This window comes from Bombina bombina, chromosome 6 (genome assembly GCF_027579735.1).
Source record: "Bombina bombina isolate aBomBom1 chromosome 6, aBomBom1.pri, whole genome shotgun sequence".
Lineage (NCBI taxonomy): Eukaryota > Metazoa > Chordata > Amphibia > Anura > Bombinatoridae > Bombina > Bombina bombina.
Genome location: NC_069504.1, coordinates 75,310,142 through 75,327,810, shown reverse-complemented (window position 1 = coordinate 75,327,810; position 17,669 = coordinate 75,310,142). Strand labels below are relative to the sequence as shown.

General features: G+C 36.4%; 1 protein-coding gene across 1 annotated transcript in view; it reads right to left on the bottom strand.

Annotated features, from left to right (window-relative positions):
- CDC123 (cell division cycle 123) overlaps positions 1-17,669 on the bottom strand; it is a 336,138-nt gene that overhangs the window by 315,641 nt on the left and 2,828 nt on the right. Inside the window, exon 2 of the mRNA XM_053719163.1 lies at positions 11,170-11,241. Coding sequence (XP_053575138.1) covers positions 11,170-11,241 — 72 coding nt within the window. The remainder of the gene's footprint in view (positions 1-11,169; positions 11,242-17,669) is intronic.

Genomic DNA, 17,669 nt, shown 5'->3' with positions numbered 1-17,669 from the left:
TGGTATTGTAGGAAATGTTGTGCGACACTTGTTAGAGTTTTGTCATCTCTCTTATCTTTCTCTGCATTTCTGATGTTACGTAGATGTTCCATTATTCTTACTCTCAATTTTCGTGTCGTCATCCCTACGTAGAATTTGTCACACTTACATATGAGTAAATATATTACTCCCTCCGTTTGGCAGCTGATGTAGTCTTTGATAGTGTGTTTGTTTTTAAATCGATCTACTATATGATCAGATTTTATCATATATTTACAGGTACTACAGTTGCCACATTTGTGTGATCCTGGTGCTAAGGCTGTCTTAGTTTTATGCCTTTGTAAATGGCTGCTTGTGATCATATCTTTAATATTACGTGTTCGTTTGTACGAAATGGAGGGTCTTGTCCCTACGATGTCCTTTAAAATTGGATCAGATTTGAGAATGTACCAGTGTTTATTCAGGATTTCATTAATTCTTTTGCTTTGAGAGTTGTATGTGGTTATTAGTCTTGGAGCATCACTCCTACATCTGAGTTTCTTTCTTAGGAGTTCTTGTCTGTTAGTTTCTTGTGCTCTGTATTTTGCTTTCTTAATTGTTCTTTTGCTATAACCTCTCTCTAGCAATCTGTTCTCCAATTCTGAAGCCCGCTTTTGGAAAGTATGTAAATCTGAGCAGTTTCTCCTGATTCTCAGGAATTCCCCTGTGGGTAGACTCTTCATTGTGTTACTTGCATGTGCACTGCTGTTATGGAGTAGGCTATTAGTTGCAGTAATTTTTCTGAAAAGATCAGTCTTTATAGTACCTCCTTCATCTTTGATTATTGTTAGGTCCAAGAAGTTAATGCAGTTTTGATTCGCTTCATGAGTTAATTTGATGTTAACATTATTGTTGTTCAGTTTATTGATGAATTCTTGTAATTCTTGATATGGTCCTTCCCAGATGAAGAAGATATCATCTATGTACCGAAGCCACATAGGGATTTTATCTGTGTAGTTTTTATTATTTTCCGTAAATACATATTCTGCCTCCCACCAGCCAAGGAAAAGGTTCGCATAAGTTGGTGCACATGCTGTGCCCATGGCTGTTCCCCTAGTTTGGAGGTAATACTTATTATCAAAGATGAAATAATTATATTGAAGAATGAATTTAAGGAGTTTAATTATGAATTCATCATGTTGTTTATCCTCTTCAGATTTTTGGTCTAAATAGTACTGAACTGCCTTTATTCCATCCTCATGGTTAATTGAGGTATATAATGATTCAACATCAGTTGTTACCAACCAGGTGTCTTTGTCGGTATGGATGTCATTTAATCTTTGGAGAACTTCCATGGTATCTTGTACATAAGAAGGGAGTTCTTGTATAAATCTTCTCAGTCTGTAATCTATATATTTACTGGCCTGCTCTGTCAGGCATCCTATTCCTGACACAATCGGTCTGCCCGGGGGTATCTGTTTGTTCTTATGCACCTTTGGAATGAGGTAAAAGGTTGGTGTGATTGGATGAACTCTGTGTAGAAATTTAATTTCTTTTGCATTAAGGATGTTGCTTTGTTTGGCTTCATTTATAATATGATTATAGATTTTAAGATAACCAGCAGTAGGATTGTTTAGAAGTCTCATATAACAGTTCTTTCAAATACATCTCAAGGGGCCAAATTACAATATTCCCACCCTTATCTGCATTTCTAATTACTACTTCATCCCATGTGCTCATATCCTTCAGTGCTTGTCTTTCCTTGTATGTTAAGTTGGGCGTTGTCGGTAGAGGATGTAGATCTGAAATATCTTTACAGACCATCTGATTGAATACCTCTATTTGAGGGCAATGTATTTTCTTAGGTACATAGGTAGATTTAGTGTGAACTAGATCCCTCCATTTGCCATGTTCAATTTCATCTGACTCTCCTAATAGAGTGTCTAGATCTTGAATAGTTTCTAGCTCCTCTTCATTCCAGCCCCAATCTATGCTGGGTTCAGTAAATTGTTTCTTGAGATATAGTTTTCTAATGAAAAGTTGAATATCTTTAATCGTCTCATACTTATCCATCCCTGTGGATGGGCAGAAAGATAGGCCTTTGGATAGAACTGCTACATGTTCCTTGGAAAGGTTTATTGTAGAGAGATTGATAACTCTTAATGATTGTTCCGTAGGCGAGAGAAGGGACTCGGGGCTCTGGGTTGTTGTCTCCAGTGCCTTTGATTGCTGTTCGTGTTGCGTCCGCGTCCCCTTGTGGGTCTTTTGCTTTGTCCTCCCTCCTCTCCTGGTGTGTCTGTGCTTTCGCCCTGCTCTAAAAAATCCTCTCTCTTATTTCTATTGGATGCTCTGATTGATTGAATACTTATTGAAGTACTGGGGGTTGCTTCATTTACAGGTTCATTTTCCTCTCCATCAGTGTCAGAGATATCACTTTGGATCACTGTTGATTTGGCCTTATTCCCTGGATTTTTATAAAAGTTTTTGTTACGCCATTTATAGACTTTGTTGTTTTTAAAGTCTGTGATGTCTCTGTTTAGTTTGCCCTGTTTTATTTCTTTCAATTCTAATTCCAGCTTGTCTAGTTCCTTCTGATAGGATTTATATAGTTTATCAAATTCATTGTCTGTTTGGAATTTTGTTAAATTGTCAGTTAGTTCTTTAATTTTGTCTTCCAACAAGTCATATTCAGAGCTGTCATGTTTCATAAGGATTTTCATGAGTTTTACGGAGCATTCTGACAGTGCTTCTTCCCATTCTACTGTTAATTTGTAATCTTTGAATTCAAATGCTGGGAACAGCTGAATTCTAAGGCCTCTAGGGATTAATTCTTTTTCAATATATTTCTCAAAGAAATGTCTGTTCCACCAGACTTTATCTTGTTTATACATGGTTTTGTGCATATCCCTTAGGATGGAATCTAGGGAGGTGTAATTGCTAGAATTGGGGCTGGAGCTATTTGTGTCAAATATGTCGTTTAGATCTGCAGTTCTTTTTTCTTTCCTAGCCAGTCTATCTTTTTCCCATAGACTATCCATTTTGAGTTAAATTTGTTTGTAGTTTTATTAGTCCGTGTGCTCTACTGTATATAAATCTGACACTTCAGAGATAGACAATTGATACAACGCAAAATACAGTGGCACCGCAACGGCAACTTTTTCTACAGTAATATTGGCTGACAAAAATCCTAGTTCTTGTCTATATTTGAGTTATGGCAGAAAAGTTGGTGCTATGCAGTATAGTTTACTGAGCAAAGGAAGAGGAAGGGACCTCTTAAAAGACTGCACAAATAGCACTCTGTGCCTGGACTAGTAGTGGAGAAAATTGGGAAAGTTAAAATATAACTTTTATTTGGTAGTTTAAAATAAGACTCATAATTAAAAACAACCAGAAAGTAGAAAGCCCATTCCTAAATTATCAGTAAGCCTTTGAGATATCCAAAGTAGTTACAGGAATTTATATAGGTGGAGAGCTATATCATAGACCACTATTTAGAAAATATATAATATATAGTGAGGATCAGTATTGTACTATTATTCTCTGGGTGTGTTGTGATTGTTTATTCTCCAATTGTGTAGATGAAGTATGACACCTTATAAGTGTTTATATGCACTTTTGTAGTTTTGTGGTATCACTCTATAAGTGCTTATATCAGTAAATTCATATCATACTTGAGTTGGAATAAAAATTCATGAAATAGGTTTCATATTAATCAAAAAAGTGCACAGAATAAGATTGGGTATTAGAGGAGGAAATCTTGAAACAGCACTGTTGAAAAGAGAAAGTAGATGGATATACCTTTTAAATACTGTTCAACCATGGGGCATGAATGAAAACAATAATTTTTATGTACATCTCCAAACCTAGATTAGAGGCAACAAATTAAATGTGCCCCAAACAAATACAGAAACAGATACAATAGTATGATCAAATAATAACATGATCAACTTAATTGGCATAATTACAAAATCATCAGCTTTTATTATATTAAGAACAAGGTGATTAATAAATTCAGACAAAAAAATACCCATTCTAATAATATTACAATATTTTCAGTCAACAACTGAAATTCTGGGATCACATGAATTGCACAAATCTATTTCTCACAGAAATTTTAGTAGTAAATCTACTCTATACACTATAAGTAATTAACTTATAGCACTTTACTTCAATTTAATTTATTTTATTTTATTATATATAAAAAAGCCCACACTTTTTTCTAGTAACATCACACTATATACGTTACACACATTAGATGTACACTTACCAGTAATCACCACCCTTCACTTGAGAATATTCTACCCACTTAAGTTAAAATTATATCTGTGATACAACACATAAGAGTATACACTGTATGTGCATTATAATACAGCGCACTATACAACTATGGCTGTTTTTACAGTTAGACTCTACTCGGTATTATAGTATATTTTGAGTTTTTCACCAAGCTAATGCACTGTTTACAACTTATATAGAATTCTTTTTCATTTTTTAAATACACTATCACAGTACACTAGATTCTATAATAAACTGTAACAATATTTTTCCAATTCACATGTGCTTCAGGTATTCAATGTCCACTGAAAATAAAACATAGCAGACTTTATCAGTTATTGTCAAGCTTAGAAAACATAAATACTCCAAACAATAACCCATGTACAGTTCTACCTGCATCTAAAAATATTTATTTCCGTTTATTTGTTATTCTTTATTTTTTATTTTATTTTCTATTTGAGAAATTATAATTTAAATACATATAAAGTAACTTTAGCCAAATGAATAAATGTATATAACTTGCAACAAGGAGATGAACAATGTGACAGAACAGAACAAACGTGATATTTCAAGAAATACAGTATTGGCATAACAACCTGCAGAACACTGTATCATGGCAACAAGACACATCGAAGATTAGGATATTAATTCGATGTGAAAATATCGTTATAACAAAATCACCCAATTCTGTCAAACCCATCCCTACAAAGATGCGTGACTCATCCTAATACTTAGCATCATATATTAAATGCCTCCCTATATGAATTGGAAAATGTCACACGGAACTTATGGAGATTCATTCATAATAAGTATCCGATACATAATTCCCTAAGGTGGTAATCTTGTTGCTGTCTCTCTACCCAATCAGATACACATTTACATCTGACTCTTGAGAGTTACTGGCTCCCCAGCTATGGCAAAACCCAATACCTAATGATTGGCGGAACATACCAAATTGACAAGCAAACTATCCAATCCAAATAGGAGATACCTATGTGGGACCGGGTCCTCAACCCACTCATATTTCCTAACTTCCGGCGGCTCGCCGCCTTTGAAAAAGCCCGATACGGGCGAAACCGGTCAGGGGGTTGTAGAGCTTAGGGAAGCTCTATTTATTTTTAAACTATACCTCAAAGTGTCAGCCTATATAGGTGGAAATAGACTTAATACCAAACGTACTAATCGATACAAACTAACTTAGTAACATGCTAACTGGTTAAGAAATTGAGCTATCGATAAACATAGACTGAGTGTACTGAGTTACTTAGTATCAGTGAGGAATATTATTTAAATTTGGCGGCTTAATTTCAGGTGGTAACTGACCAATAACTGAGTTACAACTTATAACAAACTAGTTACCATTGTCATATTGAACTAGCAGGATTGATATATCTGCTAAAATATACAAAAAGAATCACTTTCAATAGGTGGCTTCATAAGAGTGAATAGCACTTTAGCGGCATCAATTATAAACCGGATATCGACCGGCACAGTCACAGGGCTATATAAAAACCTTGTATAACAGTACAATCTTCAGATGCATGCTCAACCATAACTAATCCACTAGTTTATTTGCTATAATTCATCGTATTTAAAATTTGTTTATCACAACATTATCCCAACAATATAACAAGGGAATAATTCTATGCTTATAATGAGTAAATAAACAGCAAATACATTTGACATCAATCACTTGTATGAGATACACCAAATGTAAATGACACAGCAACTGCAGCATAAAGACCTGTATTTGACCATTTACAAAGAAAATATCTCAACCTAGATGCTGTAAAATGTTGTGCTAACACAGACCATTATAGGAATACTACCAATTAAGCCAGAAATCTCAGTGTATAATTCAGTAATAAGACACGGACACTATCTTATCTGAGTGGATTCTTATACTCAGTAATCAATACGTGTACCTAATATAAATCTATACGTGTCTCTTTTGCTTTAATGTATATTCTCTCAGGGATAATATGAAAGTGATATGAAAGTGTTATCACACAAGCATATTAAATCACAAATAAATCTTCAGGTTGACTGGAGAGAAGGGGTATATGCAATTTGCATGCTCCCAAAGCGACATTCTCCAGTAATAACTGAAGTATTATATAAATATGATATTATGTACATATAACATGTGAAGTCACACAATCACAAATAAAATCTACAAACATACCCACAAGAAGTTGTGTGTCATTTGACTGCTTTAAAACGTGTTGTGCACTTTGATTAATATGAAACCTATTTCATGAATTTTTATTCCAACTCAAGTATGATATGAATTTACTGATATAAGCACTTATAGAGTGATACCACAAAACTACAAAAGTGCATATAAACACTTATAAGGTGTCATACTTCATCTACACAATTGGAGAATAAACAATCACAACACACCCAGAGAATAATAGTACAATACTGATCCTCACTATATATTATATATTTTCTAAATAGTGGTCTATGATATAGCTCTCCACCTATATAAATTCCTGTAACTACTTTGGATATCTCAAAGGCTTACTGATAATTTAGGAATGGGCTTTCTACTTTCTGGTTGTTTTTAATTATGAGTCTTATTTTAAACTACCAAATAAAAGTTATATTTTAACTTTCCCAATTTTCTCCACTACTAGTCCAGGCACAGAGTGCTATTTGTGCAGTCTTTTAAGAGGTCCCTTCCTCTTCCTTTGCTCAGTAAACTATACTGCATAGCACCAACTTTTCTGCCATAACTCAAATATAGACAAGAACTAGGATTTTTGTCAGCCAATATTACTATAGAAAAGGTTGCCGTTGTGGTGCCACTGTATTTTGCGTTGTATCAAATATCACAATTAATATCTTTAAAACCGATTGTACGACACTCTCTAACGTGGTGGACCGACCATCATCGTTTAGTTCAGGGGGCTTCTTTTGTTCTTCCGACCTGGACTGTGATCTCAACAGATGCAAGTCTGACAGGTTGGGGAGCTGTATGGGGGTCTCTGACAGCACAAGGGGTTTGGGAATCTCAGGAGGCGAGATTACCAATCAACATTTTGGAACTCCGTGCGATTTTCAGAGCTCTTCAGTCGTGGCCTCTTTTAAAGAGAGAGTCGCTCATTTGTTTTCAGACAGACAATGTCACAACCGTGGCATATGTCAATCATCAAGGAGGGACTCAGTCCTCTGGCTATGAAAGAAGTATCTCGAATACTTGTATGGGCGGAATCCAGCTCCTGTCTAATTTCTGCGGTTCATATCCCAGGTATAGACAATTGGGAAGCGGATTATCTCAGTCGCCAAACATTACATCCGGGCGAATGGTCTCTTCACCCAGAGGTATTTCTTCAGATTGTTCAAATGTGGGGACTTCCAGAAATAGATCTGATGGCTTCTCATCTAAACAAGAAGCTTCCCAGGTATCTGTCCAGATCCAGGGATCCTCAGGCGGAAGCAGTGGATGCATTGTCACTTCCTTGGAAGTATCATCCTGCCTATATCTTTCCGCCTCTAGTTCTTCTTCCAAGAGTGATTCCAAGATTCTAAAGGAGCGTTCGTTTGTTCTGCTGGTGGCTCCAGCATGGCCTCACAGGTTTTGGTATGCGGATCTTGTTCGGATGGCTACTTGCCAACCGTGGACTCTTCCGTTAAGACCAGACCTTCTATCGCAAGGTCTTTTTTCCATCAGGATCTCAAATCCTTAAATTTGAAGGTATGGAGATTGAACGCTTGATTCTCAGTCATAGAGGTTTCTCTGACTCCGTAATTAATACTATGTTACAGGCTCGTAAATCTGTGTCTAGGAAGATATATTATCGAGTCTGGAAGACTTACATTTCTTGGTGTTCTTCTCATCATTTTTCTTGGCATTCTTTTAGAATTCCTAGAATTTTACAGTTTCTTCAGGATGGTTTGGATAAAGGTTTGTCTGCAGGTTCATTGAAAGGACAAATCTCTGCTCTTTCTGTTCTTTTTCATAGAAAGATTGCTAAACTTCCTGATATTCATCGTTTTGTACAGGCTTTGGTTCGTATAAAACCTGTCATTAAGTCAATTTCTCCTCCTTGGAGTTTGAATTTGGCTCTGGGGGCTCTTCAAGCTCCTCCGTTTGAACCTATGCATTCGCTGGATATTAAATTACTTTCTTGGAAAGTTTTGTTTCTTTTGGCCATCTCTTCTGCTAGAAGAGTTTCTGAATTATCTGCTCTTTCTTGTGAGTCTCCTTTTCTGATTTTTCATCAGGATAAGGCGGTTTTACGAACTTCATTTAAATTTTTACCTAAGGTTGTGAATTCTAACAACATTAGTAGAGAAATTGTGGTTCCTTCGTTGTGTCCTAATCCTAAGAATTCTAAGGAAAGATCGTTGCATTGTTTGGATGTAGTTAGAGCTTTGAAATATTATGTTGAAGCTACTAAAGATTTCCGAAAGACTTCTAGTCTATTTGTTATCTTTTCTGGTTCTAGGAAAGGTCAAAAGGCTTCTGCCATTTCTTTGGCATCTTGGTTAAAATCCTTGATTCATCATGCTTATGTCGAGTCGGGTAGAACTCCATCTTAAAGGATTACAGCTCATTCGACTAGGTCAGTCTCTACTTCCTGGGCATTTAGGAATGAAGCTTCGGTTGATCAGATTTGCAAAGCAGCAACTTGGTCTTCTTTGCATACTTTTACTAAATTCTACCATTTTGATGTGTTTTCTTCTTCTGAAGCAGTTTTTGGTAGAAAAGTACTTCAGGCAGCTGTTTCAGTTTGATTCTTCTGCTTATAATTTCAGTTTTTTTCATTATAAGATTTAAACTTTATTTTGGGGTGTGGATTATTTTTCAGCGGAATTGGCTGTCTTTATTTTATCCCTCCCTCTCTAGTGACTCTTGCGTGGAAGATCCACATCTTGAGTATTCATTATCCCATACGTCACTAGCTCATGGACTCTTGCTAATTACATGAAAGAAAACATAATTTATGTAAGAACTTACCTGATAAATTCATTTCTTTCATATTAGCAAGAGTCCATGAGGCCCACCCTTTTTTGTGGTGGTTATGAATTTTTTTGTATAAAGCACAATTATTCCAATTCCTTATTTTATATGCTTTCGCACCTTTTTCTTATCACCCCACTTCTTGGCTATTCGTTAAACTGATTTGTGGGTGTGGTGAGGGGTGTATTTATAGGCATTTTTTAGGTTTGGGAAACTTTGCCCCTCCTGGTAGGAATGTATATCCCATACGTCACTAGCTCATGGACTCTTGCTAATATGAAAGAAATGAATTTATCAGGTAAGTTCTTACATAAATTATGTTTTTTCTTTCATGATTCGGATAAAACATACAATTTTAACCCCTTAAGCTGTATGCACATAGCTACTATGTCACAGGATACTTTGCCTAGCCTACCTAGCCTGTTGACGTAGTAACTACGTCCAACCTTCTGCCTCATGCTGTGGTCCCGGCAGTCAGCTCTGACAGCTAAGACTGCAGCCAGAGGCAGAAGGCATCTCCCTTGAAATGGTAAGATTGTCAGATCATTACAGACCAGGACACTGTCTGTGTCACTGTCTAATGATCTCCGTTGTTGCCAGTGGGAGGTGTAGGAGAAAAGGCGGGTGGGTGGCCCAGCGGCGATGGAAGTGGTTGTAACCCTACAAAAAAACAAAATTGAAAGAGGGAGGGATGGGACGATGCATTACAGAAAAGGGGAGTGGGAGGAAGCTGATCAGTGCTGGATTGGTTGGGTGGGAGGGTGAGAGGGAACTGCTACACTACAGAAAAATTAAAAAGAAAAAAAAAAGAGAAAATGTAAAAAACCAACAACAAACTAGGTACTGGTAAGAAGCTGCCAGTACCTAAGATGGCTACATCTAGTGAGGGGGGATCCCTACATTCCAGAAATTTAAAAAATAAAAATAATAATAATATCCCTAAACTGCATGCTGGCAGACTCTCTGCCAGTAGCTGAGATGATGGTGACCAGTAGGGGTTGAGGGAGGGAAAGAAGCTTTTTGGGAAAGAGCCGGTACTGATCAGGGTGTTGGATGTGTCAGGTGAGAGGGTAATCTCTACACTACAGCTAAAATTAACCTTACAAGTTACCTGATTAAACCCTTCACTGCTGAGAATTTCAGAAGTGGTGTGCAGCTGCAATTAGCGGCCTAACTGCAAAAAACAAAGGCAAAGCCAGGCATGGCTGCTGCTTCTGAACAAAGGGGATCCCAGAAAAGCTTTTAAATGGAGTGATGGCAAAAATGCTAAAAAAATTCTCTGGTCTTTTGGCCAAGTTTTTCTATGAAATTCCAATTTATTTTTTGTTATCTATTTTGCATCATTCTCTTACTATACTTTGTTGTAGAAACAGCAAAGCATTAATTGGAGCTAAACACATTGAGTAGAGGTATCTATGTGCAACCACCAATCAGCAGCTAACTCCCAGTAGTGCATTACTGCTCCTGAGCCTACCTAAGTATACAAAGATAATGAAGAAATGTAATTAACAGAATTGAATTGGAAAGTTGTTTAAAGTTGCATGTTCTGTCTGAATCATGAAAGAAACATTTGAGGGTTCATATCCTTTACGCATTGCAAACAATCTACATATATATCGGGTTTTTTTGCAGTACAATCTTGTTAACCCCTTCCTGCCAGGAACAAATGTCTGATGTAAACAAATAAGTAAAAATTGAAATCATGCGATTGTGTGATTTCATTGATAGGATTGTGTCAGGGGGGAGTGACTTTGACCCTAGGCACACCTTCAAGCCCACGATCCCATTAAGGAAGAGGCTATGGCTTCAGGACAGCCAATAGGCTAGGACATTCCATGCCGTCCTAACGGTGCTGTAGCCCAGTGCAGTTAGGATGGCATGGAACATCATAACCGTGGGAAGGGGTTAAAGACAGTGCCTTGTCTTAACATGTACTATACGTATGAGATAAAACAAAAACTTACCTTCCAGAAACCACTAGAGTACCGTCATCAAGTAAATAGTCCTTTACATCTTCTGGCAAAGGGATTGTAACACTAAAAATAAAGAAAGGACACACAAAATAAAATAAAATACTAAAAGTGTTCATCAGCAGCCAGTGTGTGCTACATGTTTCACTCATTCAAACATAAATGCTGCATTAATATTTTCAAGAATGGGAACAACCCTTATTTTACAGGAATAATCTAGAGGAATGTGGTATAGAAGAGGCAATAGTTATATCAGGGATTTGTCTGCTTCTCAGATATTAACAGACTGTGAAATTCAATCTGCATAAACGATTGCATGTGCTTCTAATACAATGTTTCCTGATTAGATCTCATTATTAGTTTCTTTTGAGATTAACTAGATATTTATAAACAATGATAACCTTGTTACATTGTATACTATTCTTATTTTTTGGCAAGTCTTTCTTTTGTACAGGAAACAATAACAAAAATATTGGGTTACGTGTGATTAGTTGCTGCACGGCAGCTGCTGTGGACCCCTCCAAAATAAGTTTACACTCAAGTAAAGAAGATATTATGTGTGTAAAAATGCCCATGGTGAATTGTAAGATCAGTATTGAATGGTGCACAGAATCTAAAAGAGAACTGTGTGCGATCAATCAAAAACCAGCACTGTTGGGGTTGGCAGATTTCTATTACATTTCATAGCAAGGCACAATATTGAAGAGGGGACACACTTGTATGAAAGGGGATGCTTAAAGGGACAGTAAAGTCATAAACATTCTTGATTTAGACAGAGAATACAATTTTAAACAACTTTCCAATTTACTTATATTATTTAATTTGCTTCCTTCTCTTGTTATCCTTTGCTGAAAGGTTTATCTAGTAAGGCTCAGGAGCAGCAAAGAACCTAGGTGTGTGTGTGTGTATATATATATATATATATATATATATATATATATATATATATATATATATATATATATATATATATATATATATATATATATATACACACACACACACACACACACACACTGATTGTCATTGGCTCACCCATGTTTTTAGTTAGAAACCAGCACTGCATTGCTGCTCCTTCAACAAAATGATGCCAAGAGAATGAAACAAATTTGGATTATAGAAGTAAAACTGGAAAGTTGTGTAAAATTATATGTTCTACCTAAATCATGAAAGAAAAATGATGGGTTTCATGTCCCTTTAATTATCTTTTTCTTCAACAGTTCTTTGTTATTTTGATTTGGAGCAATTTTAAAGGAACAGTAAATTAAAATTAAACAAAGGAATATGAAACCCCCTTTTTAATGATTTAGATAGAACATCTAATTTTAAATTTACTTCAATTAGCAAAATTTGCTTGATTCCTTTGGTATTCTTTGTTGAAGAAGCAGCACTTCAATATAGGAAGCACGCTAAACACATTGGGTGTACCAATTTCAGGAGGTATATACAAAAATCACAGGAACAAAAATGCTTGGAGCTATTGGGCTCTGGCTCCTTGGACTTGTGAAGCACTGTTTGAATGACTGGAAATTTGTATAAATCGAAGATTAGCTAAAAAAAAGAGAAGCTTGTAAAATAGAGGCCACCTGCTTGAGATTGAATGCAATGTTAAATCTGTCATTTACAAATTATGAGCTTAACCATCTTTTATTGGCAACATCCATGATGAACAATATTACTAGGAATGAAAAAAGGGAATTTCACTAGCTCTGTAAAGACGCATTTTAACCTTTGTATATTAAATTTCACAATCTAAATTTGAATCTAATGTAAGATCAATTTTTACACATCACAGGAATAAAAGCACAATTGGCTCGCTGGTGCCTTGGTCTTTTGTCATTTTATGAAAATGTTTGGCACTAAGGCAGTTGGCTCCTGCAAGGAAAATGTGTTTTCACAGCATATTGGATTATATATCACTCATAAAAACACAAACATTAGATTGAAATTGCTTACACCTTTAAATACACATAAAATATATGTATCTCTAGTGCTCTGAAGTGTTCTTACTACATAAAACACTAGTACTTGTGTAAAAAGATAGACAACTCCTTTACTACCCATCGCACAGCTTTGCACAACCATTACAACCTCTAAATCTCTTCCTGTTTGTAGCCCCTGCAGGCCGCCTCTTATCTCAGTGCATTGTATTAGCTTTTTACAGCCAGACAGTGCTAGTTTATGTGTGCCATATAGATAACATAGTGCTGGTTTCTGCATCACTCCACAAGAGTGAGCACAAAGTGGCTAAAATGCAAGTTTGTAAAAAGCACAGAGATAAGGGGGCAGTTTGCAGAGGCTTAGATAAAAGGTAATCGCAGAGTTAAAAAGTGTATTAATATAATAGTGTTGGTTATGCAAAACTGAAATTCTAACTGGCTAATACAGAGTACACACCTCTCTCACTTAAAGCACCAATACACATTGATAGCAAATGAACATGCAAGAGCAAATATATGCATATATACAGTGAACAAACATGTTATATAAAGACAATTTAGAAAGTGAACATGAATAATGATTATCAAACAGACTAACAGTGTGCAACACAAATAATTGACAAGAAAGTAATCCATATCACCTTGGAAAATATTAGCCGTACATCACCCAATACAGCAAAGGTATTATACCAGAAGAGTATAAATTAATGTACAAAAAAAGCCAATATTAAACCAAAACAATATATGACTCATTCTATAAAGCAATCAAATGCAAGATATATGTTATTCAAAAACAGGCGAGTATACAAAACCACACAATAATAGTGAATCTATAGATTAATACATTCATATCATTATATACAATATATAAACAACATAACCTTGGCTGAAAATGATATCACCCTAAAAGCAAATATATAAATGCAGCATGGGAACAAGAAAAAAAAAAAAATCACAAAATAATCATTACGTGGATACACACACGGCAACCTTACACAAATCACTCCCAGTAATTAATAAGGTCATAGTCTGAGTTGAGACCTTGAGGAAAACGAGTATTTAACTTAAACGTTTATTGAGCAGTTTAAGCCTGTTGCCTCCTCCTCCTGATTTGGGAACATTAACTTTTTTGATAACACACCATTTAAATGTACTTAAATCGGGCGTGGAGCCAGCCACAGAAGGAGCAGGACGTACATTTCATGGGCTCCTAAAAAACAATTTAATTTGGAGGTATAAATAACAAATTATGGCAAAGGGTCTGATCTTAATCTTCGCCTGGATAAAGAAAGACATATAATAACTTGTTTGACGAGACTTTTAATATCTATTACGGCATTTATTTGGATTTCAACTGCTTGCAGAGCCCACGAGGTAGCTGAGATTGCTAGCCTTACAGCCGTCGCCTAATGCAGAGTGAGTTCTGAACTATACGTCTAACTATGGAGACATTTTACCAGCAGGTTACGATTCTTCTTAATGATTTCTCAGAAAGAATGCATAATAGCCTAGATAGCCTGCTCCCTATATGCAACACTGAGAACATTGGAGAAACTGATATGATGGGAACAATGGCGCATACCACGAGCCCTGCAATGAACATGGACATTGCTGATATTGCTGGCAGTATACAGGAGGCTACTGAGGAGAGCGAGAACATGTTGGAGCCGCCACATATTGCATTTACCTATGAGAGTGAACAGCATGCAATGAAAACTTTGCTTAAACCCCGTTTTGCTCGTGAAGCGGAAGCAAATGGCGCAGGACCTAACCATGCCAGCTTATTCCCGTGCGGCCCTAGACTTGGAAACAGAGATAGCTCTGACCTCTCTAGCGCTGAGCAAGCAAAGGGTATGCGCTCTACCAAGTTGCTAACCGCCCAGACTTTGCAACGCATCAACGCCCAAAAATCCTGGGTCAGCTCAATCTATCAAGCGCTGTGGATACAGTGGCGATATAGAAAGGCTGACAGTCCTGCACACCATAAAGTGATGAGCACGTCTCCCCCTACCAGCGTGAGTAGACTGTACTTGGGATGCAGCTTGGAGCTAGCTCATGAACTGCGTGATGGACTTTCCCTGTTCTGGCCATCCGGTGTGGGATAGAGACGCTGAGCTGTGAGGATGCTGGAGGCTCGCCTGACTAGATAATGCAACTATGAGGGTGAACAGCCGTTAAGCTACCGTGGAACTGCACTATTTCAATCATTTATTGGGCAGAACGTCTGTTTTAATAGTTATAGGACTGCCTATGTTTACATGCTCCTAGTTTAGTGGCAAACCTATAGCCTTTTGTTACACAGTTTTATATGTACCGGTACTTCACATAATGTTATATTACTACTTCATAGGGATACATGTTTTGCATGTTATTTGTCACTCTTCTGACTGAATCAGCAAGCACCATAATTTCGCTTATATCTCTGGGTCTGCCAGGATGCTGTGTGTGTCTACTTCAGATGGTGTACTGATGTTTCATTCTCAATGCTTATTGATAAATTAACATAGGTAATCATTTCTTCGGGGAGTGATGGCAAGTTATTCTCTCACAAAAGTGTGCTCTCTATACTAGTTCTGTGTTGAAACTGTTTGTAATACCTTTTTTCATTTTATGTCTCATACCTATACCATTACTTCTAGCACATTCAGAATATAATCTTCTGTGATTGAACATTTAAGTATGTTACCGATATAGCTGAACTATACATTTGTTTTGCCTGTAGTGCTGCATATACTGAACCACTGTCAAACTGCTGTGGCTATCTTGACCGAGGTTGCTTTGGTTAATAATGTTCGTTCTATTTTTGTAATGTTTAGCCAAACAGTTAACGCCTTATATCAAGCAAGCCCTAAGATTATACAGAAAGGTAGAAAAACTGATAACTGCCCATCCACTATATATAAAGGAAAGGGGGTAGCTAACTTATAGCCGTCTCTGCTAATTTCCACAATGAGAATGGTTATTCTGCTCTTTACAGATCAGTTAGCACATAAGATTAATATATTGTTGCTTAGTTAAACTTTTATTATTTTTAATGTTTTATCACATTGTTTCCAAGTGATATGTGTGGCTTTGCAGCATGATAGTCCCCTACTCTTTAGCATGCTGGCCTGTTGTTGGATATAGGGCCCATATCCAACTGACAGGGTTATTATGAGGTGGTGCTGCCACAAAAGCCGATTTATGCCTCTATCCCATATCTTCATGGAGACAGTATTGATATGATAGCTTTTTTATTTTAAACGGCTTAGCCTACTGTATGTATGCTGTTCTATCTCCCCGATGCCACATACTATCTTAAAGGGCCACTAAACCCAATATCTTTCTTTCATGATTCAAATAGAACATACAAATTTAAACAACATTACAATTTACTTCTATTATTTATTTTGCTTCCATTTTTAGATAGCCTTATTTGAAGAAAAAGCAATCCACATGGGCGAGCCAATCACATGAGGCTTCTATGTGCAGCAACCAATCAGCAGCTACTGAGCATATCTAGATATGCTTTTCAGCAAAGAATATCAAGAGAATAAAACAAATTAGATAATAGAAGTAAATTAGAAAGATGTTTAAAAATGCATTATCTTTCTAAATCATGAAAGAAAAAATGTGGGTATCATGGCCCTTTAAGGCCTCGTAATGACTTGCCCAACCTTTAGCTCTTCCGAGAAGATTAACCTATCATTCTGCATTTTATGAGACTAGCTCCCAGTCCCAAAACTCCTACCGCTCTTTAAGTCTGCTTCACAGTGGTTTTGATCCCCTTACAATTCATTGAGTTCTATATTTAGTAGCATAGGCTAATATTTTTTCAGTGGCATAGTCTCCCCGGCAAATCTTTTTCCCCTAGATGTAAAGGAATTTCTATATCCCACAATTCTTGAAAATTCAGTACTTTTCTCTCCCCCTTAGCAAAAGGATTATCACTTCCTCCCTAATCCACAATGAGCCTTTCGGTTCATAGGCTATATATTTTTCGTAAATTAACTCACTTTATCACTCCCCCCCCTTATTTTATAGTATTCTGGATCTGTGTGATTAGACCAGATACTTAACTCGCGGTTCCCTTGTGAATAACCGCAATTGTTAATAATAAGATGTATATAGAAAACCCGAGCATATAAATAGTTATGCTCTCTATCTTTAATATTGTCATTCTCATAGCAATATAGAGCTATATAAACCATTTTATTGAAAGGGTAGAAAACAAACAAATACTCTTTAATGATATATATCATATCCGTCTTTTGACTTTATTAAATGTTTAGTTATATAACTGTTAGACGCTCTTTTGTTGGTGCAATTGAGTATGTCACTTTATATGTCATGACTTTTATCTTATTAGACCAATGATATGTCTTTTTCTTTTCACACTGAGTCAACATCTCAAGTTTGTGTGTTTAGTTTGCCGTAAGACAAATCTCAGAATATAATTACATCTATCTGACAGTTATGATGGTATAATAGCTGTAGCAAGACAGGTGATACGACTGCTTTTTCTACATCATTTCAGATATTGTGTGTCTTGCGTGTCTTGAATAAGTGTCATTT